General features: G+C 36.3%; 1 protein-coding gene and 1 long non-coding RNA gene across 2 annotated transcripts in view; one reads left to right on the plus strand and one right to left on the minus strand.

Annotated features, from left to right (window-relative positions):
• lman1 (lectin, mannose-binding, 1) overlaps positions 1-18,572 on the plus strand; it is a 36,510-nt gene that overhangs the window by 6,589 nt on the left and 11,349 nt on the right. The window contains exons 2-9 of the mRNA XM_062031301.1: positions 1,649-1,803; positions 6,856-6,963; positions 7,426-7,487; positions 9,710-9,809; positions 9,882-10,005; positions 15,475-15,533; positions 15,676-15,808; positions 16,075-16,262. Coding sequence (XP_061887285.1) covers positions 1,649-1,803; positions 6,856-6,963; positions 7,426-7,487; positions 9,710-9,809; positions 9,882-10,005; positions 15,475-15,533; positions 15,676-15,808; positions 16,075-16,262 — 929 coding nt within the window. The remainder of the gene's footprint in view (positions 1-1,648; positions 1,804-6,855; positions 6,964-7,425; positions 7,488-9,709; positions 9,810-9,881; positions 10,006-15,474; positions 15,534-15,675; positions 15,809-16,074; positions 16,263-18,572) is intronic.
• Positions 2,825-18,572, minus strand: part of LOC133638559 (uncharacterized) — a 66,171-nt gene continuing 50,423 nt past the window's right edge. The window contains exon 3 of the long non-coding RNA XR_009823644.1: positions 2,825-2,960. This is a non-coding gene — a long non-coding RNA (uncharacterized LOC133638559). The remainder of the gene's footprint in view (positions 2,961-18,572) is intronic.

Consider the following 18,572-nt stretch of genomic DNA (forward strand, 5'->3'; position numbering starts at 1 on the left):
ATAATTCGATTTCTCCAGTCAGCAACAATGTATACACATACACATAATGTGCAACCCGGTTCACTCTTTCATCTCCCTGGTATTTTGCATAGTCCTCAGCATGTCTAGTGGTATAATGACGTTTTAAATTGTATTTCTTGTGCACCGCAACTTTCTCTGTGCAAATAAGACATGTGGGGGGCTCGCTGTGGAGTTTACAGTTACGGTAGCACAATTAGCCCCGATCACGACTAGCGTGTTACACGTCCGATTCGCCCAGCGACTCTCTGTTGGAGTATCAGCGCTGGGGTCCAGTGCACCACACTTTTGTATTGTCGCTCGGTTTTTCGGAAGCTACCGGACTCCTCGTCTCCCCTGCCCGGACCGGCGGGAGCGACAAAGACACACACAGTGACAGAGAGCGAGAGACAGAGAGAGAGAGCGAGAGAGAGAGAGCGCGAGAGAGCGAGCGAGTGAGTGAGTGAGTGAGGGAGGGAGAGAGGTAGAGCGCATGCAGGTCTCTGGAAAAGCAGCAAAACGTCTCTCTGCTTGCATCACGCAAGTGATGTCAATGTTCGGCCCTCGAGAGCCATATACCACACCATGATTGGTAGATTCCTTGTAGCCCGGAAGAGTTAGGGCTACAAGGAATTCTGGGTATTTGTTCTGTTGTGTTTATGTTGTGTTACTGTGCGGATGTTCTCCCAAAATGTGTTTGTCATTCTTGTTTGGTGTGGGTTCACAGTGTGGCGCATATTTGTAACATTGATAAAGTTTTTTTTATACGGCCACCCTCAGTGTGACATGTATGGCTGGTGACTAAGTATGCATTGCAGTCTGTTAAAGCCGCATACAACATGTGACTGTGCAGGCACATTGTTTGTATGGAGGAAATGTGGACGCTAAACCTCGAGCCCTCAATATTGTTTTTCTCAGTATTGTTGATGTGTGAAAGTCGGGAGGGTTGGCAAGAAGGCTTCAGCTCCGCACACAGCGCTGTCAAGCGCCATTCATATAAAACTCGCGGGCCGCACTAACATTAAACGTTCATATTAAGGTGCGGGCCGCACAATAACGTCTCGCGGGCCGCAATTGGCCCGCGGGCCGCATGTTTGAGACCCCTGCTTTACAACTTATTAAATACAAATATAGAAAAAAATACCAGCAGCGGTAAAGTTTTGATCCATGAAGGAAAGAAGAAAGTGAATGAATGTTCATAACTGAATACATTTACATATGCATAAAAATGTGTTTTCTTTTGTATTAATTTTTTTATTAATTAACGTTTATTACAACCTTTTTCCTAAACACAATATAGAATGTCAGATATAACAGGATAATACATAAATGTATTCTTTGTTTTCAAAACGCTTACAAAAAAGTGTGACACCAAAAATTTACTGTGGGACCCCCTTTTTATGACTTGATGGGGTCCCTGGGACCCCATTTTGAAAATTCCTGGCACCAACACCGATTTACCCACTGTACAAAATAGTCACCACATTACATGAGCTCGTTAGTTGACATGATAAAAGTTATAGAAACTCTACAAAGTTGTTTCATTCAACCTATAAAATAGCTACAGTATAGTTTGTGTTGACGTGTGGAAATCATTTGTTAGTTTGATGTCACCAGTCATAGTTGTGCTCGCTCCTTCTCTCCTTGCTAGATGCTATTCCTAGTGCAGACCAGGTGCGCATCACGCCATCCCTCAAGAGCCAGAGGGGCACCATTTGGACCAAAAACAAGGTGGCCTTTGAACACTGGGAGGCTGAGGTGACATTCCGTGTGTCTGGAAGAAGCAGAACGGGAGCTGATGGTTTGGTAAGAAAATATACACACTGTATGAGGACATGTACTGTAATAAAGATCTGTACATGCATGGGTCATATCACTTTAATGTCACGTACAAATGCACCTTGTACTTTGCTTCTTGTTTACTTTCATGGTAATTGGATCTGTTGTTCTACTGAGGAACATTTGTATTCTAATGTTGTCCTAAACTGTCTTTCAATCAAAGATTATTTATATAACTTTCTATGTTTGTTTTTTAAAACCCTCCCATTCACCAACACAAGTGTTTAGCATTAGCCACCCCCATACTAATACTAGGCAGGGCCATGCATACGAACACTAAATATGCCTGATTGTCGAATTGCTTGTATTCCGTCACATAACTTGTTGAAAAAAAGCGGTGGTCAAGCAAGCCAACAATCTGAGTACACAAGGGGCCTAGATCTTCATGCAAAAAGCAGATATGAGCAAAAAATCTAATTAAGTAAAGGAATAGATAGATATTATACTTTATCAAAAAATTATTTGTCGTGTGATATCAAGGATTATTGTTCCCAAACATTGAACTATCTTGTGCTCCAGAAGTCATTCTACATGACAAAACAGATGGAGGTGTACAACTTCTTTGTGTGTGGCTGGGTCAAGGAAATTGGTATCACAACTGTCCCGGATAAATATGCATGGATTTTGCTTGTGCAAGATTCCATTTTATGATTCAACTTTGCATCTTGCGAGGACGCGTCCATGTAAACAAAGTAAAACTGCAACGATATAGTACCCGACAGCTGCCAACCGTGACTGCATATCCATTTAACAAACTAACATTTATTGAATAATCACCAGATTTGATTTTTGTCTGTTGCCAAATGTACTCTGACACATTTGTGTACAAAATAAACAAGAGGGGAGACGTAGAAGTACCTTTCCTGACAAAGTATCAGTCACCCTGATTTTATGGTTTGTTAAAATCTAAAATACAAACAATATCAAGATAATACTTCAATTGAAACACTAAGCGAGGAAAGTATATTTAAAAATATATCAAACAAACCTTTAACAAAGTGGTCACAGCAAACTCGTGGGTTCTTACAATCTGCTCATTTTGATTGGAGTTCGTGCCACTTTTCTTGTCGTCTTTCGTAAAATCTTGCACTCTTCCGCCCTTCTGGATTACCTCTTGAGGAACTCTAAAGAAACGAAAACAACGCAGGCATTGGGCATTTTTCTTCAAGAAAGGCTAAATTGCGCCTAGTACCCATTGAGAACAGACATTAGCTTGACCACCACGCATATTTAAAGAGTCGCACGTGAATCCGAGCAATACTGTATTAAACACAGCAAGATAGTTGTAGCCTTATGACGACAATTGTGGGCAGGTTGTTTATTGCTGAGATGTTGTAAGAAGAAGTGCAAGCTAACGTAAGAGGTGCTCATTGTTAAAATTGCCACAAGGCAGTGGCTTGTAGTTTTGATGGCTGTCTTACAGATTGTGTGAACTCCATCATGTGACAAGCTTGCATCATAATCATTATTCGTTTTTTACTAAAGTAGTTTAGCAGGTTTGTAGCGGCAATAATTAGCTAAAACTAACAGTTTGAACAGTGCAGAGACTGTTCAGCAATTTAAAAAAAGCAATTGATGTCTATAAAATTTCACTCCGTTAGCAAATGACACGACATGAGAAAAGTCATTAAAAATCTCAAGCACCCCTGCAGGGTTGCATGTTTTGTCCCAGCATGCAATAGAAACACAAATTATGGCCATAATGTAAGTTCTATTGTTGCATTAATGAAATGACATGAGAAGAGTGGTGAGAAAACTACTTCAATACCATTTTGGGCCAGCATACAATATAGCCACCAAATCTTGGAGAAAATCCTGATGTAATAATCTTGTTTCTCATGGTAGATTTATGACCTGACATGAGAAACTCCAATCAAGGTGTCATATTTTTTCTCAAAACTCAATATTTTACATATAAGAATCAGTTTTATAATGTATTTTTTTTAGTATCTTTAAGACGTTGTATGAGAAAACAACATAGTTTAGGCCAGCTTTCAATATAGCACCATATTTTGTTTACATCATGAATTTAAACATGAGGAAAGCCATTCAACGTGTCAAAAATGCCCATTTGGTCTCAACAAAAAACACATATACGTACTGCAAGTGCTATTGTTAAATTCATGACTTGGGGTAAGAAAAATCATGAGTAACTTCATTCAAAACTCAAAGGTTGTCCAATTTGTCCCAGATTAATGACCTGACATGAGACTAGTTATGATAAACTTAATTTAACTCTTCGAGCATGTTTTGTTGCAACATAGGCCTACTATATTTCCACAAAATATTGCAAAGAAACTCAGTCATGATTTAAATACTATTATCAGATTCATGAGTTGACATGAGAAAAATCATACGAAACCTCATTCACACCTCATTCACCGTTTGAAGGTTGCACCTTTTGTCCCAGATCCATGACTTGACCCGAGAAAAACCATGAGAAATCTTATTCAACAGTTGAAGGTTGCATGTTTTGTCACAACTTAGAATATATTTACAAAATATTTTCGTGAAAATCACTGTCATGATGCTAGTACTGTAGTTAGATTAATCACCTGACATGAGAAAAAACATAAGCAACCTCATTCAGCGATTAAAGATTGCATGTTTTGTCACAACCTACAATACATCCACAAAATATTGTTGCGAAAATCAAGCTATGATAAACTTAATTCAACGCTTCAACATTTTTGTCACACATACATTTTAGCCACAGTGTCTTCTATATGTATATTGAAAGTGGATAACTTTCTGACATGACATGAGAGGACTAATGAGAAAACTACTATATTTCAATTTATTCTAACATGCGGTATATCTACAAAATAATGCAGACATATTAGTAATAATATTAGATTCATGATTTGACATGAGAACAGGTATGAACATTGTCAGATTCATGACTTGACATGAGAAAAAACATGAGAGACCTCATTTAACACTTGGAGGTTGTATGTTGTGTCACAATTTAGAATATATCTACAAACATATTGTCATGAGAATCACTGTCATGATGTTAGTTAGTACTATAGTTAGATTCATGACATGACTTGAAACATGAGAAACATAATTCAACAATTGAAGGTTGCATGTTTTGTCACAACTTAGAATATATCTACCGTAGTCGTGAAAATCACTGTCATGCCAGTCAAATTCATGACTTGACATGAGAAAAAACATGAGAAATCTAATTAAGCGCTTGAAAGTTGCATGTTTTTTCACAACTTAGAATATATCCACAAAATACTGTCATGAAAATCACTGTCATGATGATAGTACAGTACTATAGACATATTTATGAATAGACATGAGAAAAACTATGAGAAACCTCATTCAAAGCTTGAAGGTTGCATGTTTTATTTCAACTTAAAATATATAATATATTTTTGAGAAAATCACAGTCATGATGTTCGTACTATAGTTAGATTCATGACTTGACATGAGATAAATTATGAGAAACTTCATTCAACACTTGAAGGTTGCATGTTTTGTCACAACTTAGAATATATCTACCATAGTTGTGAAAATCACTGTCATGATGTCCATGACTTGACATGAGAAACATCATTAAGCGCTTGAAAATTGCATGTTTTTTCACAACTTAGAATATATCCACAAAATATTGTCATGAAAATCACTGTTATGATGTTAGTACAGTACTACAGACAGATTTATTAATAGACATGAGAAAAAATATGAGAAACCCCATTCAACGCTTGAAGGTTGCATGTTTTGTCTCAACTTATAATATCTAAATTATTTTTGAGAACATCACGGTCATGATGTTTTTACTATATTTAGATTCATGACTTGACATGAGAAAAAACATGAGAAACCTCATTTAACACTTGATGGTTGCATGTTTTGTCACAACTGAGAATATATCTACCATAAATAGTCGTGAAAATCACTGTCATGACATTAGTACTATAGTTAGATTCATGACATGGCATGAAACATGAGAAACATCATTCAACATTTGAAGGTTGCATGTTTTGTCACAACTTAGATTATATCTACCATACTTGTGAAAATCACTGTCATGATGTCAGTACTATAGATTCATGACTTGACATGAGATAAAACATGAGAAATCACATTAAGTGCTTGAAAGTTGCATGTTTTTTCACAACTTAGAATATATCCACAAAATACTGTCATGATGATAGTACAGTACTATAGACAGATTTATGAAAAAACATGAGAAACCTCATTCAACGCTTGAAGGTTGCATGTTTTATTTCAACTTAAAATATATAAAATATTTTTGAGAAAATCACAGTCATGATGTTCGTACAATAGTTAGATTCATGACTTGACATGAGATAAATCATGAGAAACTTCATTCAATACTTGAATGTTGCACGTTTTAGCCCAGGTCCATTATTTGACATGAGAAAAGTTATAAGAAATTGATTCAGTGCTTCTAGATTGCACGTTTTGTCCCAACATATGAGATGCACGTTTTGTCCCAACATATGAGATATCCACAAAAATGTTTGTCAAACACACAATCATGATGAGCGTTACATTGTTAGACTCATTAACTTAAACATGGAAAAGTTATGAGAACGTTAAATCCAGGAGTAAATTTTGTACAAGGTACAAAGTAGCCATTGTCTTTTTTTGTGTTCTAATTTAGAAGTCAATATGTGGTGAATTTATTGTGGCAGATTCACGATCCATGAGAAAAGCAATGAGAAAATGTTTTCAATGCTACAAGGTGTGGCCTTTGGACCAAAATACAATTTAGTCACAGTTTTGTTTGCATTGAACGTCCCCGTTATGGTATAATCTCTTTAGTAACTTTCTGACATGACAGGAGAAATTTCATGAGAACTCTTCATTCAAGGCAGTTTTGTCCAGCATGCATTATTAATCGTTTACGTCACTGCATTAATGCATTTTTTAAAACATTTGTACATTTGAATTCAATGTTTTTATTTTGTGTTAGCATAACATAACGGTATCTTTTCTTCAATTCTGAAGAATAGTATATATTTTTTCTCATTCCCACAGGCCATCTGGTTCACAGCTGTCCAAGGCCTCGACGGTCCAGTGTACGGCGCAGCTGACAAGTGGAACGGAGTCGGAATTTTCTTTGACTCCTTTGACAACGACGGAAAGGTCGGTGTCAAGTTAAAGTCCCGTTACATTTAATGTTAGGATACATTTTTTTTTTTTTTTTTTTTTTTTTAAATTTTTTGCTAGTTATGACTAATACTGGTAGCTAGCTTTAGCAACATAATACAAAACATTAATTGTTGTTATATTAGTCGTTATTAAAGCTGTTTTTGTGTTTTATACCAAAAAACATCTGAAACATTGACCATGTAACAACATCATCTAACAAAAGTAAAAATGGATGATTATTCTTATAGACGACCCCTAAATCCATCCTATTTCGATCGTTGTTATTGTTTTCACTGGCAATTCTGTTGTTTTCACTTTTTGATTTACTTAAAAGGTGATTATGTAACATCTCTCGTCTAGTAGCCCATGCCTTATCATGCTAAGGTATGAGATTAGCTTGTGTTTTTCAAGTAAAAAAAAAAAAAAAAAGATTAACATGTTTTGTATCCATTCCAGAAAAATAACCCGGCTATCATTGTTGTGGGAAACAATGGCAACCTTGTTTTTGACCACCAACAGTAAGTAATCAATTTCCTTTCCTCTGACGTTACCGCCGCCGCCTCACATTTGAACAACTTAAAGAAGATTAGAAAATATGATTATATTTGCTTGAAAATGCATAATCCCCTATCTGTCCTAATCTCCCGCGAGCCAGCGAAAGCTTTGAATCACTCTTTCCCAGTTCCGTTGGTTGGAATTCGCACAAAAACAGACGCACGGGCGATGTTGTTCACCTTTTTCAATCACAGTGTCGAGATATTTTACTCTGTTTGCACTACTACTAGAGTGTTTGCAGACCAGTAGCAGGGGGGGAAAAAATCGGCATTACAATATATGGATTGTTATCACTGATGTCAATCACACATTGACAAGTTTTAATGATTAATCCTCTTAAAAAATGTATCAGCAACTAACATGGCCTGTCATGGGAACCACACTCCACACATCTTGTAGGCAATATTTTATTTTGTAATAATTTATTAAGTTATTTATCTATGTTGGAATTTTGTGTGAACTGTTGCTACAAATTTGCTTATTTGTGTTTATTTTATTTATAGCAGCCAGTTAGGGCAAAACAAGTACCGGGTAGTTTCATTGTTGCCCTTACTTACCCATTATACTTGTATTGAGGACTCCAGGAGTAGATTAGTTAGATTACATTACATACATACAACTAGGGCTGGGCGATCACGATACACGGTATATATATCTCGATATTTTGCCTTAGCCTTGAATGAACACTTGATGCATATAATCACGGCAGTATGGATTCTATGTGTCTACATTAAAACATTCTTAATATATGCTACTTTAAAACTTTGATGCAGAGAAGGAAATCACAACTAAAAAAATCACTATTTTTTTCATACGCTGTTGATCTGGAAATGTTTGCCTCGGCATTTTGATGGTGTGGGCGTGTGGCACTGAACGGAGATGTTGACATGCGGAGTAAGCACTCTTCATTCTCTAGCTGGTGACTTTTCAAATGATGCTACATATTAGCAGTAATGCTACTTTTTATAGCAACGCTTTTGCCCCACACTTGACAAATTACGGTTGTCTGTTCGACATATTCCCACTTGAAGCCAAACCACCGCCAGACGATGGACCCCCTGCTGTTTTTTGGGGGAATTAATTATTCCTTCATTTGTTACCAGATTCGCACCTTCTCTCTCTCGTATTACCACTCGCATGGCTGCGCTAGCATCACAGCTAACGTTACCCATGCTGCTACCTCTTTGCTGCGCGAGGGTGTATACGTATGTGACGTATGTCGTGACAGTATGTGACGTGTGTAAGAAGGTGCGCTTGTCTGTCTGTGAGAAGGAGACACAAGAAAGAGCGAGGAGAGCCTGTAGTGTAATGCCAGCAGCTAAAAGCAACTGCGTGAGAACGTACACTCGAATATCACGATATAGTAATTTTCTATATCGCACAGAGACAAACCCGCGATATATCGCATATATCGATATATCGCCCAGCCCTACACACAACTATTTGTTTCTCAACAGAAGTTTTTTGTTCTTTATGAAAACAACAAAAAAGCTTTAATTGTGTTGTTTATTTTGAACATCAATTTTACAACTTTACACATTACTTAAATTTACAGCTATGTGTTTTCTGATAATCTAGTAATATCATGACTTTTCTGTAACATTAAAACATTTTTAAATTAGATTTTCCCTTTAATATGATTTTTTTCTTCATTTTCATCTCGTTCAGTTGTTTGTTATAGTAACATCACATATTGTTATTTTGATTCTTTTTTATTATTTATCAAGTCGCAAAAGTATATTTTTTAATTTTAATTATTAAATAGTTATCTATGCTAATTCGAGTCAAGTCAAACTTTATTTGTATATCACATTAAAACAGCCTAGATTGATTGAAGTGCTGCACAGGGCACATAAGACAAGGCAAGCAAAAAAAGTGGATAATACAACATACAGTAATGAATTAAAAGCAATGTTAAAATAAAAACTGTTCAAGCAAAACAAGATACAAAAAAAACAACATGCTTTCTTATTTGTTTGCAGCTAGGTTCTAAAATGTATTGGTGCAGTCCTAATGTGCTCAATTTACAAGTAGATTATTACCATAAGACCTCGGTTGTGTAAACGCTTTGTCATACATTATCGTAGCCGTTTTTTGTTTTTTTATTGTGACATTACTGTTGGCAAAATATTGTAATAGTCACTCTATGATTCCAAAGCGGTAACACAATACATTGTGTTGGCAGTGATGGCAGTACACAAGCCCTTGGGACGTGTTTGCGAGACTTCCGCAACAAGCCGTATCCCGTTCGAGCCAAATTGACGTACTACAAGAAGACCTTGACGGTAACGTAGCGACATGCATGATTGTTCCTCTTCCTGTTGTCAGCAGCCACTCAGCCCTCTTGGCTTTTACAGGTTATGATCAACAACGGTTTCACTCCAGACAAAAACGACTATGAGTTCTGCACCAAAGTGGACAACATGATCATACCCGATGAGGGATTCTTCGGCATCTCGGCGGCCACCGGAAGTTTAGCAGGTAGGACTCACAGGTAAAACTTCAAGAAAGGAAATTACGGTACATGAACAACATTTTTATTTTGATATTATGACGACTTCTCGATAAAAAACATGACTCTATTCTTGTCTTATTACATTTTTATCTGAAGTCTATTCTTGTAACATTATGACTTCTTATTGTATTACTGTGGAACCCAGAGGTGTACGCTTAGCTTTTTCACTTGTAACGCTAGTGCTACTAAATAAATAACAAAAATAGTAGCACAGAAAAGTTTTTGTAGTACAGAAAAAATGTAGCAGCAGTATGACATTTCTCAAATATCACAATTTCATTATTAACACACAAACAAGATACACATGTACATTCATACATATAAACACAATGCCATCATAAGGCCTACTGTAACGCTCAATTAAACACAGAGAACATCCCTAAACTGTGCTAGCACTGTTGCTAACACAATTGTAGGGCTGGACGATATGGACCAGAACTCATATTTCGATATAGTTCGACCCATAAACTAACCCATACATGGAAATATCCGGTGACGTAACTAAATATCTCCACAATTTTTTGTGGAGATATACATTTTTGGGACTGATTGGGATCCCAAATACACAAAAACAGGTACCAACAAGTAAGAAAATGTGTTTGTTTTGCATAATAGGATCCCAACTTAAAGAGGAACTGCACTTTTGGGGGAATGTTGCCTATCATTCACAATCCTTTTGAGAGAGAAGAAAACTAAAGTTTTTTCGTTTTTTTTTTTGCATTCTAACTTGTAGAAATCGGCTCGTTCTTGGTCGTTAGCAATGCAGCTAATGGGACCAATCAATTCTACCTCTAAATTGCTTTGAAAATGCATTCAAAAACTGTAACCTGTAAAATACCCAAGTTGTAGCAACATTGTTATTGTAAGAGCGAACACAGAGGAACTCTTTTTCTAGCGTACTAACACATCGGCATAGCTACGGCAAGAGATAAGCTAGCTTCTACAACAGCACAAAACGTGTTTGAGTTTGTAATCCATAACACTGTGATAGGACACCAATCTGTACTGACTGAAAATCATGAACAATTATATTACAGTATCTGTAAAGTATTAGCCCACATTTCATGTTATATTTATACACAGCTAGCCAGCCATGGTGATAAATATTAAAGTGTGACTCACTCGATGGACACTTGTGCGTTTTGTCCAGCCGGCCGGCGACATTTACTCCGGTTTATTTGGGCAAGCACTCCACTTATGTCGAAATAGCTCAGCTCCAAGCTCCATATTTATAGCGTCTTCACTTTCACCTCACTCTCTCGGCTTCCATGCGCTGCTATGGAAACAGAAATCAATGCGCTGAAGAAATCAGTCTCGTCAATGATTAAAATGATCAAAATACGGTAAATATTGAACATATTACATATTGTTATGAACGTGTCTTATTACTACATTTTTATATATTTGTGTGTGTATATTAAACATTGATGGAGGGTTTTGAAGTTGTTTTAGAGGGCTTTGATGGCTACAATGGTGACTTCCATTAGCTTCATCTGTCAAGCATTTTTTATCATCTTTAAAATACTAGAAAGAGAAAAAAAGACGTGTGTTCCTGGCTTTCATAATGATTGTGAATGATAGGCAAAATTCCAAAGAAAGTGCAGTTTTTAAGAGGTGTTTTGAGATGATAAAATAGTAAAAGCATTGAAAATAATATAAGGAATATATATAATCTCCAATCTTTTTTTAAAAAACATTAAGCTATGCTCACTTTTTCAGCTAACAAAAACACAAAAGAACACAATGTTAAAGTGCACTGGTTAAGTGGACATGTTTAAAGTACGTCTTCAACATGAAAATAATTGACCTTTTATTAATGGTGTTTTTATAGGTAAACATTACTATAGGACAGGGGTCGGCAACCCGCGGCTCTAGAGCCGCATGCGGCTCTTTAGCGCCGCCCTAGTGGCTCTCTGGAGCTTTTCAAAAATGTATGAAAAATGGAAAAAGATGAGGGGAAAAAATATATTTTTTGTTTTAATATGGTTTCTGTAGGAGGAAAAACATCGCACAAACCTCCCTAATTGTTATAAAGCACACTGTTTATATTAAACATGCCTCAATGATTCGAGTATTTGGCGAGCGCCGTTTTGTCCGACTAATTTTGGCGGTCCTTGAACTCACCGCAGTTTGTTTAAATGTATAACTTTCTCCGACTTTCTAGGACGTGTTTTATGCCACTTCTTTTTCTGTCTCATTTTGTCCACCACACTGTTAACGTTGTGCGTGAAGGCACAAAGGTGAGTTTTGTTGATGTTATTGACTTGTGTGGAGTGCTATTCAGACATATTTGGTCACTGCATTAATGCTAGCTAATCGATGCTAACATGCTATTTAGGCTAGCTATTTGTACATATTGCATCATTATGCCTCATTTGTAGCTATATTTGAGGTCATTTGGTTTCCTTTAAGTCATCTTAATTAAATTTATATCATGACACACTATCTGTATGTAATATGGCTTTTAATTTTTTGCGGCTCCAGACAGATTTGTTTTTGTATTTTTGGTCCAATATGGCTCTTTCAACATTTTGGGTTGCCGACCCCTGCTATAGGACATAAACACAGAGATTTTAACCAGTAACACCAACCTGCCAACTGCTTCATGATGCTGTGTGACAGGCTGTGTTCTGAAGTGGTACTTTTTAAAAAGTCATTAATTATGGTTACTTGTTACTTACAATTAGAATTAGAATTACTATCAGAATTACTATTTGATAAGTGTAATTAATTACGAGTGAAAGTAATTATTGCGCTACTTAAAGAAAAATTCAAATAACTGCCAAAGTTTCAATGTACCGGTATGTGTCTTTGTGTGCCCTTTAAAAGGCAGTGCTTGTTGCCTAGTGACGTTAGTGAGTCCACGCTCAGAAGTTTGAGATGTTTTTGTTAGCATAGCAGGCTAGCAGCAGCAGTTGTCTGCTCTGACGGCAGCTCGTTTGAATCTTTTTTTTTTTTTTTGTCCTGTCCAGCTTCTCAGGCAAATCATATAGTTGATGTAGATGCCCATATCGGCTGTTCAGATTTACTTTACAAGATTTACAGATTTACTTATTTGTATTTGACTTTATTAAATGTATTTATATTATCTTATCATTTGGTGCCGCCGGAGGAGGGGATAGAAAGAGAAAAAAAGGAAGATAGAGGCGCAAATTGTGGGGACAAGAGGGTGATAAGACAGAGACAAAAACAACAGCAGCAAACACAACAATAACAACAACAATAGTGCAACATCAGCAAATACGATATGTACAAATATGATGGTAAAAGTGATAGCAAAGAAGCAGTTAGCGAAATAAATAATACAGAAATGACAATGAGCATTATTACACTACAGCAATACAAATACCAATAGAAATAGTGCTATTGATAATAAACAATACCAATAATTTACCTCTATTATCAACAATACAGTTGTTCAATGCAACAATACATATACAGTACGTAACAATAACTGGAGATACAAAAGAATGCAGAAACATGGAGGGGAAGAAAGAGAAGCAACCTATATTAACCTTGTAGATTGCACTTTTGAATCTTTGGTTTCTGTTACCTCTGCTTAATAAATAAATTGAATGTTCTTGTCAAAAAACGGGGTATTGTTTGGATGGCAAGTTCGTCACTTCAATCGTTGATTTGTTGTTCAATATTCCCTCTTTTGTAATTGTATTGCATGTTTAAAATCAACTGAAACTAACTAACCCTCGTAGTTAGTAGCGTGCAGTGCAGTTTGTCTCAAGTTTTAAGGTGGTGAAAAAAATGTTGTCTTTTAGTGACCATTTCCTCCAACTAAGACTTTGCTTATTCCGTGTTGTGAGCAACTGGATCCCTGCTCCCATCTGTGCATGACGGAGAAGTAGGAGGAGGACACGCAGCTCTGTACCGCACACAGTGTGCTACTTCTGCGTCAATCACTTTGACAATCACAGTCCATTTGGTTATGGTTACGGTTTAAGTTAATTTCAAACATGCTATACAGATAGGGGAACATTTTACTCTAGTGTAATCAACTTTGGATGGATTTATTTTGGGAGCACAATGCGATGAAATGGTTTACATCTGTGTTCGCATGTGTGCTACTTTTTTTTTTCCCAAAACGCGCACAACCCATTTTTAGTCGCAAATGCGACGAAAGTGCTCTCACTGTTCAGTGCAGTGCTTAAGTCGCTCTGTTATTTCGACAAACGCTTCTGTCGTCAACTGCTTCTGTCGTCAAATGCTTATGTCAACATAAGTCAAGCAGTCCAAGAACATTTTTCTCATGTTAGGACTTTGTTCCCATGATATTACAGCTTTTAATATCATGACTTCACTCTTTATTTAAAAATTGTATTTTACTCTCGCTTCCTTAAAGGTGGAATGGTTCACAAAATCCAAATATTTCAGTTTTGTGACACGGTTTTCCGTTCGGTTTAGTATCTTTTTCAACAGCTCCAGAATACCCTTTATCACAATAATCCACGATTTTCATTTATCAGTTGTTTTCTTGCAAAAATATCTCATAAAATAAAACTTGAAAATCTTTGACCCTTGAATTAAATGCAAACGTTCTTACATTTATTCATGCAATACATCATTGGACAAATTTGCCCGGAATTCAAGTCAGTATGTAATATAATATAATATAATTTAATAATTATAAAATATATAATTATAATATATAATAATAAAGTAGAACATAAAGGGATCAAATACTTATTTTTCCCACTGCATTACATTTTTTCTCTTTGAATTTTCGTAACATTTAACTTTTTTTAGTATTACTATGACTGTTTTCTTATAACAATCCACCTTTTATTCCATTTCTAATTATTTCTCATCATTCACCCATTTTTATTGAAAATATACTTTATATTACAACATTTTTGATAGTTTTTCTTCTAACCTTTAAGTTTTTATTGAATAATTTACTACTGTATTATATTCTCTTGCAGTATTATGACTTTTCTCGAAACATTCCAGGTTTTTTTTCTTGTAATATTATTGTTGTTATATTTTAGTTTTCAAAATTTGGTATTTTTATTACAATGTCAAACTTTCTCCAAAATATACTGCAATATTTTTTTTTGTAGATTTTGCATTTAAAAAAAATTCCGTCGTAACATTAGCAATGTTTTAACTTTTTTCCCCGCTTGTTTACAATAATTTTGTTTTTAGGCAAATATGTTTTCTTGCAAAATTACAGCTTTATTAGATATGCTAAAAAATGTGTAATGTTCTCTCCACATTACTTGTTCATGTTTGTAGTATAAAAAAAAACATTTGACAGCATTATTTGCTTTGGCCTCCTACAGAAGCCCGTTTAGGCAGCAAAGTCATTGACTGATTGCTACCAAACAGACTGATTGCTACCAAACAGCGAATCTCTAATTTAGACAACAAAATCTTGTGTGATACAAACAATAAACAACATATTTCTGTTCTTTCCTCACCAGATGACCACGACGTCTTGTCCTTCTTGTTGTTCAGACTCACAGAACCAGGCCATACGCCGGTAACTGCCATTTCTTAGAACACCATTGCCAGAGTCCAGTGTGTACACACTTTAGTGTGCACGCATGAATTGTTCAAAGCCTCTATTGAATTCACTAAAAGTGTTTTTATTGTATATTTTTTTGTCTCTCCCCCACTTGAAGCCCCAACCTGAGACTGAGATTCCTAAAGAAGAGAAGGACAAGTACCAGGAGGAATTCCACAACTTTCAGCAAGAGCTGGACAAAAAGAAAGAGGAGTTCCAGAAAGAGCACCCTGACATCCAAGGAGAAGCAAGTTAGTATTCGAACAAAAGGCACAGTTAGATTAGATTAGATTTATGCACATTAAATATTTATTATCACCAAGAGACATAACATTTGTGTTATTTAATACAATATCCTTATATAACCAGCAGTGGACATTTGTTTTAGTTTTTTAAAAATTGTCCTAAGTAAGAAATGAAAAACAACAACACAAATGTCCACTGCACAAGACGCTGGTTCTTAGGAGGATATTTGAATTGTGTATTTTTTTTATATTACTGTGTGTATCGTCCACAGTCGACGACTTGTATGAGAGCGTCAACGACCGAGAGATCCGCCAGGTGTTCGAAGGCCAGAACCGTATCCACCTGGAGATCAAGCAGCTCAACCGGCAACTCGCTATGATACTAGACGAGCAGCGACGCTACGTGTCTGTTATCACCGAGGAAATCTCCAAGAAGGGATCGAACATCGGGTCAGGCGGGGTGAGCGTCTTTACAATGCAAACTTCCTGTGTGATCGGATACATTTCTATCTTAACTATCATATTTGCTAAGGATAGAGCAGGGGTCGGCAACCCAACATGTTGAAAGAGCCATATTAGACCAAAAATACAAAAAACAAATCGCTCTGGATCCGCAAAAAGTTAATAGCCTTATGTAAGTGTTATAATGAAGGCAACACATAAGTGTCTCAGAGGGTTAGATAACTCCTGGAAATTACTGGCTTAAAACTGCCAAATGTATAGATGTGTGTGCTCAAGTTAAAGGAAAGGACAGGCTGTCTTCTTCTAATGGATTTATTACAATCTTTGCAAGCTGGGTAACGTTTGCTGTGGTCTGGAACAAAATGGTAACGTTTGCTGTGGTCTGGAACACATGGCACACAATCAGAAATGCAGCCAATATCACATACAATGTGTCATGAGACACGCAAATATAAATGAAATACACAGAGGACAAAAGTAAAGGAAATTAAATGAACTCAAATATACCTACACATGAGGCATATTGATTCAATATATACACACAGCTAACCTAAATAGCATGTTAGCATGGATTATTAGCACACCACGAAAGTCAATAACATCAACAAAGCTCACCTTTGTGCATTCACGTACAGCATAAAACGTTTGGTGGACAAAATGAGACAAAGAACGAGTGGCATAAAACACGTCTTTCTGTGGCAGCGACAGAGAAAGTTGTACATACGGTGAGTTCAAGGACTGCCAAAATTAGTAGGACAAAACGGCGCTGACCAAAAATTGTCATCAGTGAAGCATAAACACAAAAATATTAAACATTGGGCTTTCCAACAATTAGGAATGTTTGTGTTATGTGTGTCCTCCTACAGAAACATTATTAAAGGGGTAGGATTAAATAAGCTTTGCTTTTTCCTACTCCTTTTCGGACATGATGTAAAGTGAAATTATATGAAATTGTGTGATGTATTTTGCTGTAAGTGTGTTCATGTTCGAAATAAACTAAAGAAAGAAAGAAAACAACAAATATATTTTTCCCCCCATCTTTTTCCATTTTTGAAAAAGTTCCAGGGAGCCACTAGGGCGGTGCTAAAGAGCCGCATGCGGCTCAAGAGCCGCGGGTTGCTGACCCTCGGGATAGATTATAGACAAAATAATACAACTCTGAAAGTCACATGGAAACTGCCAGAAAATCCCCACTATATATTATCAAGATCTTATACATGGCCACTGCAAGTCCAGTTTTGGATAGACATCAGTCAAGTCTGACAACCACCTGTTCTGCTCACTGTTATTACAGTAAATAAGTGTGTAGTGAACCTACATCCAAGTGTTACATCCCAATTGATAGCAGGACTGATCCGGGCCTGTAATGTTTATTGAATTGATTGATAGTCTGTTTACTCTTGTGTCACGTGTCCAAACATTGCTAAATATTAGGGTTATTTTTGTGAAATTAAGAATTACATTTTTTACTGTTTTACAAAATTAAATCTTCATTCTGGCAACACATTATTCTGGAAAAATGTCTCTTAAAATTACGACTTTATTTTTGTGATACTCTAATTGTATTCTTTTTAATAGACTTGTTAGACTTCACAATACTACACTTTTTTTTTTCACGGGAAAAACTGTTTTAACCAATACTTTATTGTTTTAACTACTTTTTTGTCTAAATATTACAAACTTGTGCTCGTCACATTACGACTATTTTCGTGTAATAATACAACCATATTCTTGTAATTTTACTGCCTTTTTATCATTATATTATGTTTTTGTCACAAAAATATTGGCTGACACATTTTCATTGTAAAATAATACATCTTATGGACGCTTGATGTCCATAGCCTTTTTGTGAGCCGGGTTTTTTTGGGCTCAAGATGTGAACAATTTTATTATTAATTGCTGTGATATGAAGAAGGGGTAGGAGTAGGTTTGTACGGTAAATGGTAAATGGGTTATACTTGTATAGCGCTTTTCTACCTTTTTTTTTTTAAGGAACTCAAAGTGCTTTGACACTATTTCCACATTCACCCATTCTCACACACTGATGGCGGGAGCTGCTATGCAAGGCGCTAACCAGGACCCATCAGGAGCAAGGGTGAAGTGTCTTGCTCAAGGACACAACGGTATACCGGTACCAACAAAGTATCGCAGTACTAATGAATTGAAAACGGTACCAAACTGCCATTAAAAAATTCAGCTATGTTTTTTTTCCATCCGCATGCAGCTGTGCGGCGGTGACCACAGAGCCGAGGCGCATGATCTTGTGTGTCAGCACGCACACACACAGCACATACAAGCAGAAACATCA

This window comes from Entelurus aequoreus, linkage group LG21 (genome assembly GCF_033978785.1).
Source record: "Entelurus aequoreus isolate RoL-2023_Sb linkage group LG21, RoL_Eaeq_v1.1, whole genome shotgun sequence".
In the NCBI taxonomy this organism is placed as follows: Eukaryota; Metazoa; Chordata; class Actinopteri; order Syngnathiformes; family Syngnathidae; genus Entelurus; species Entelurus aequoreus.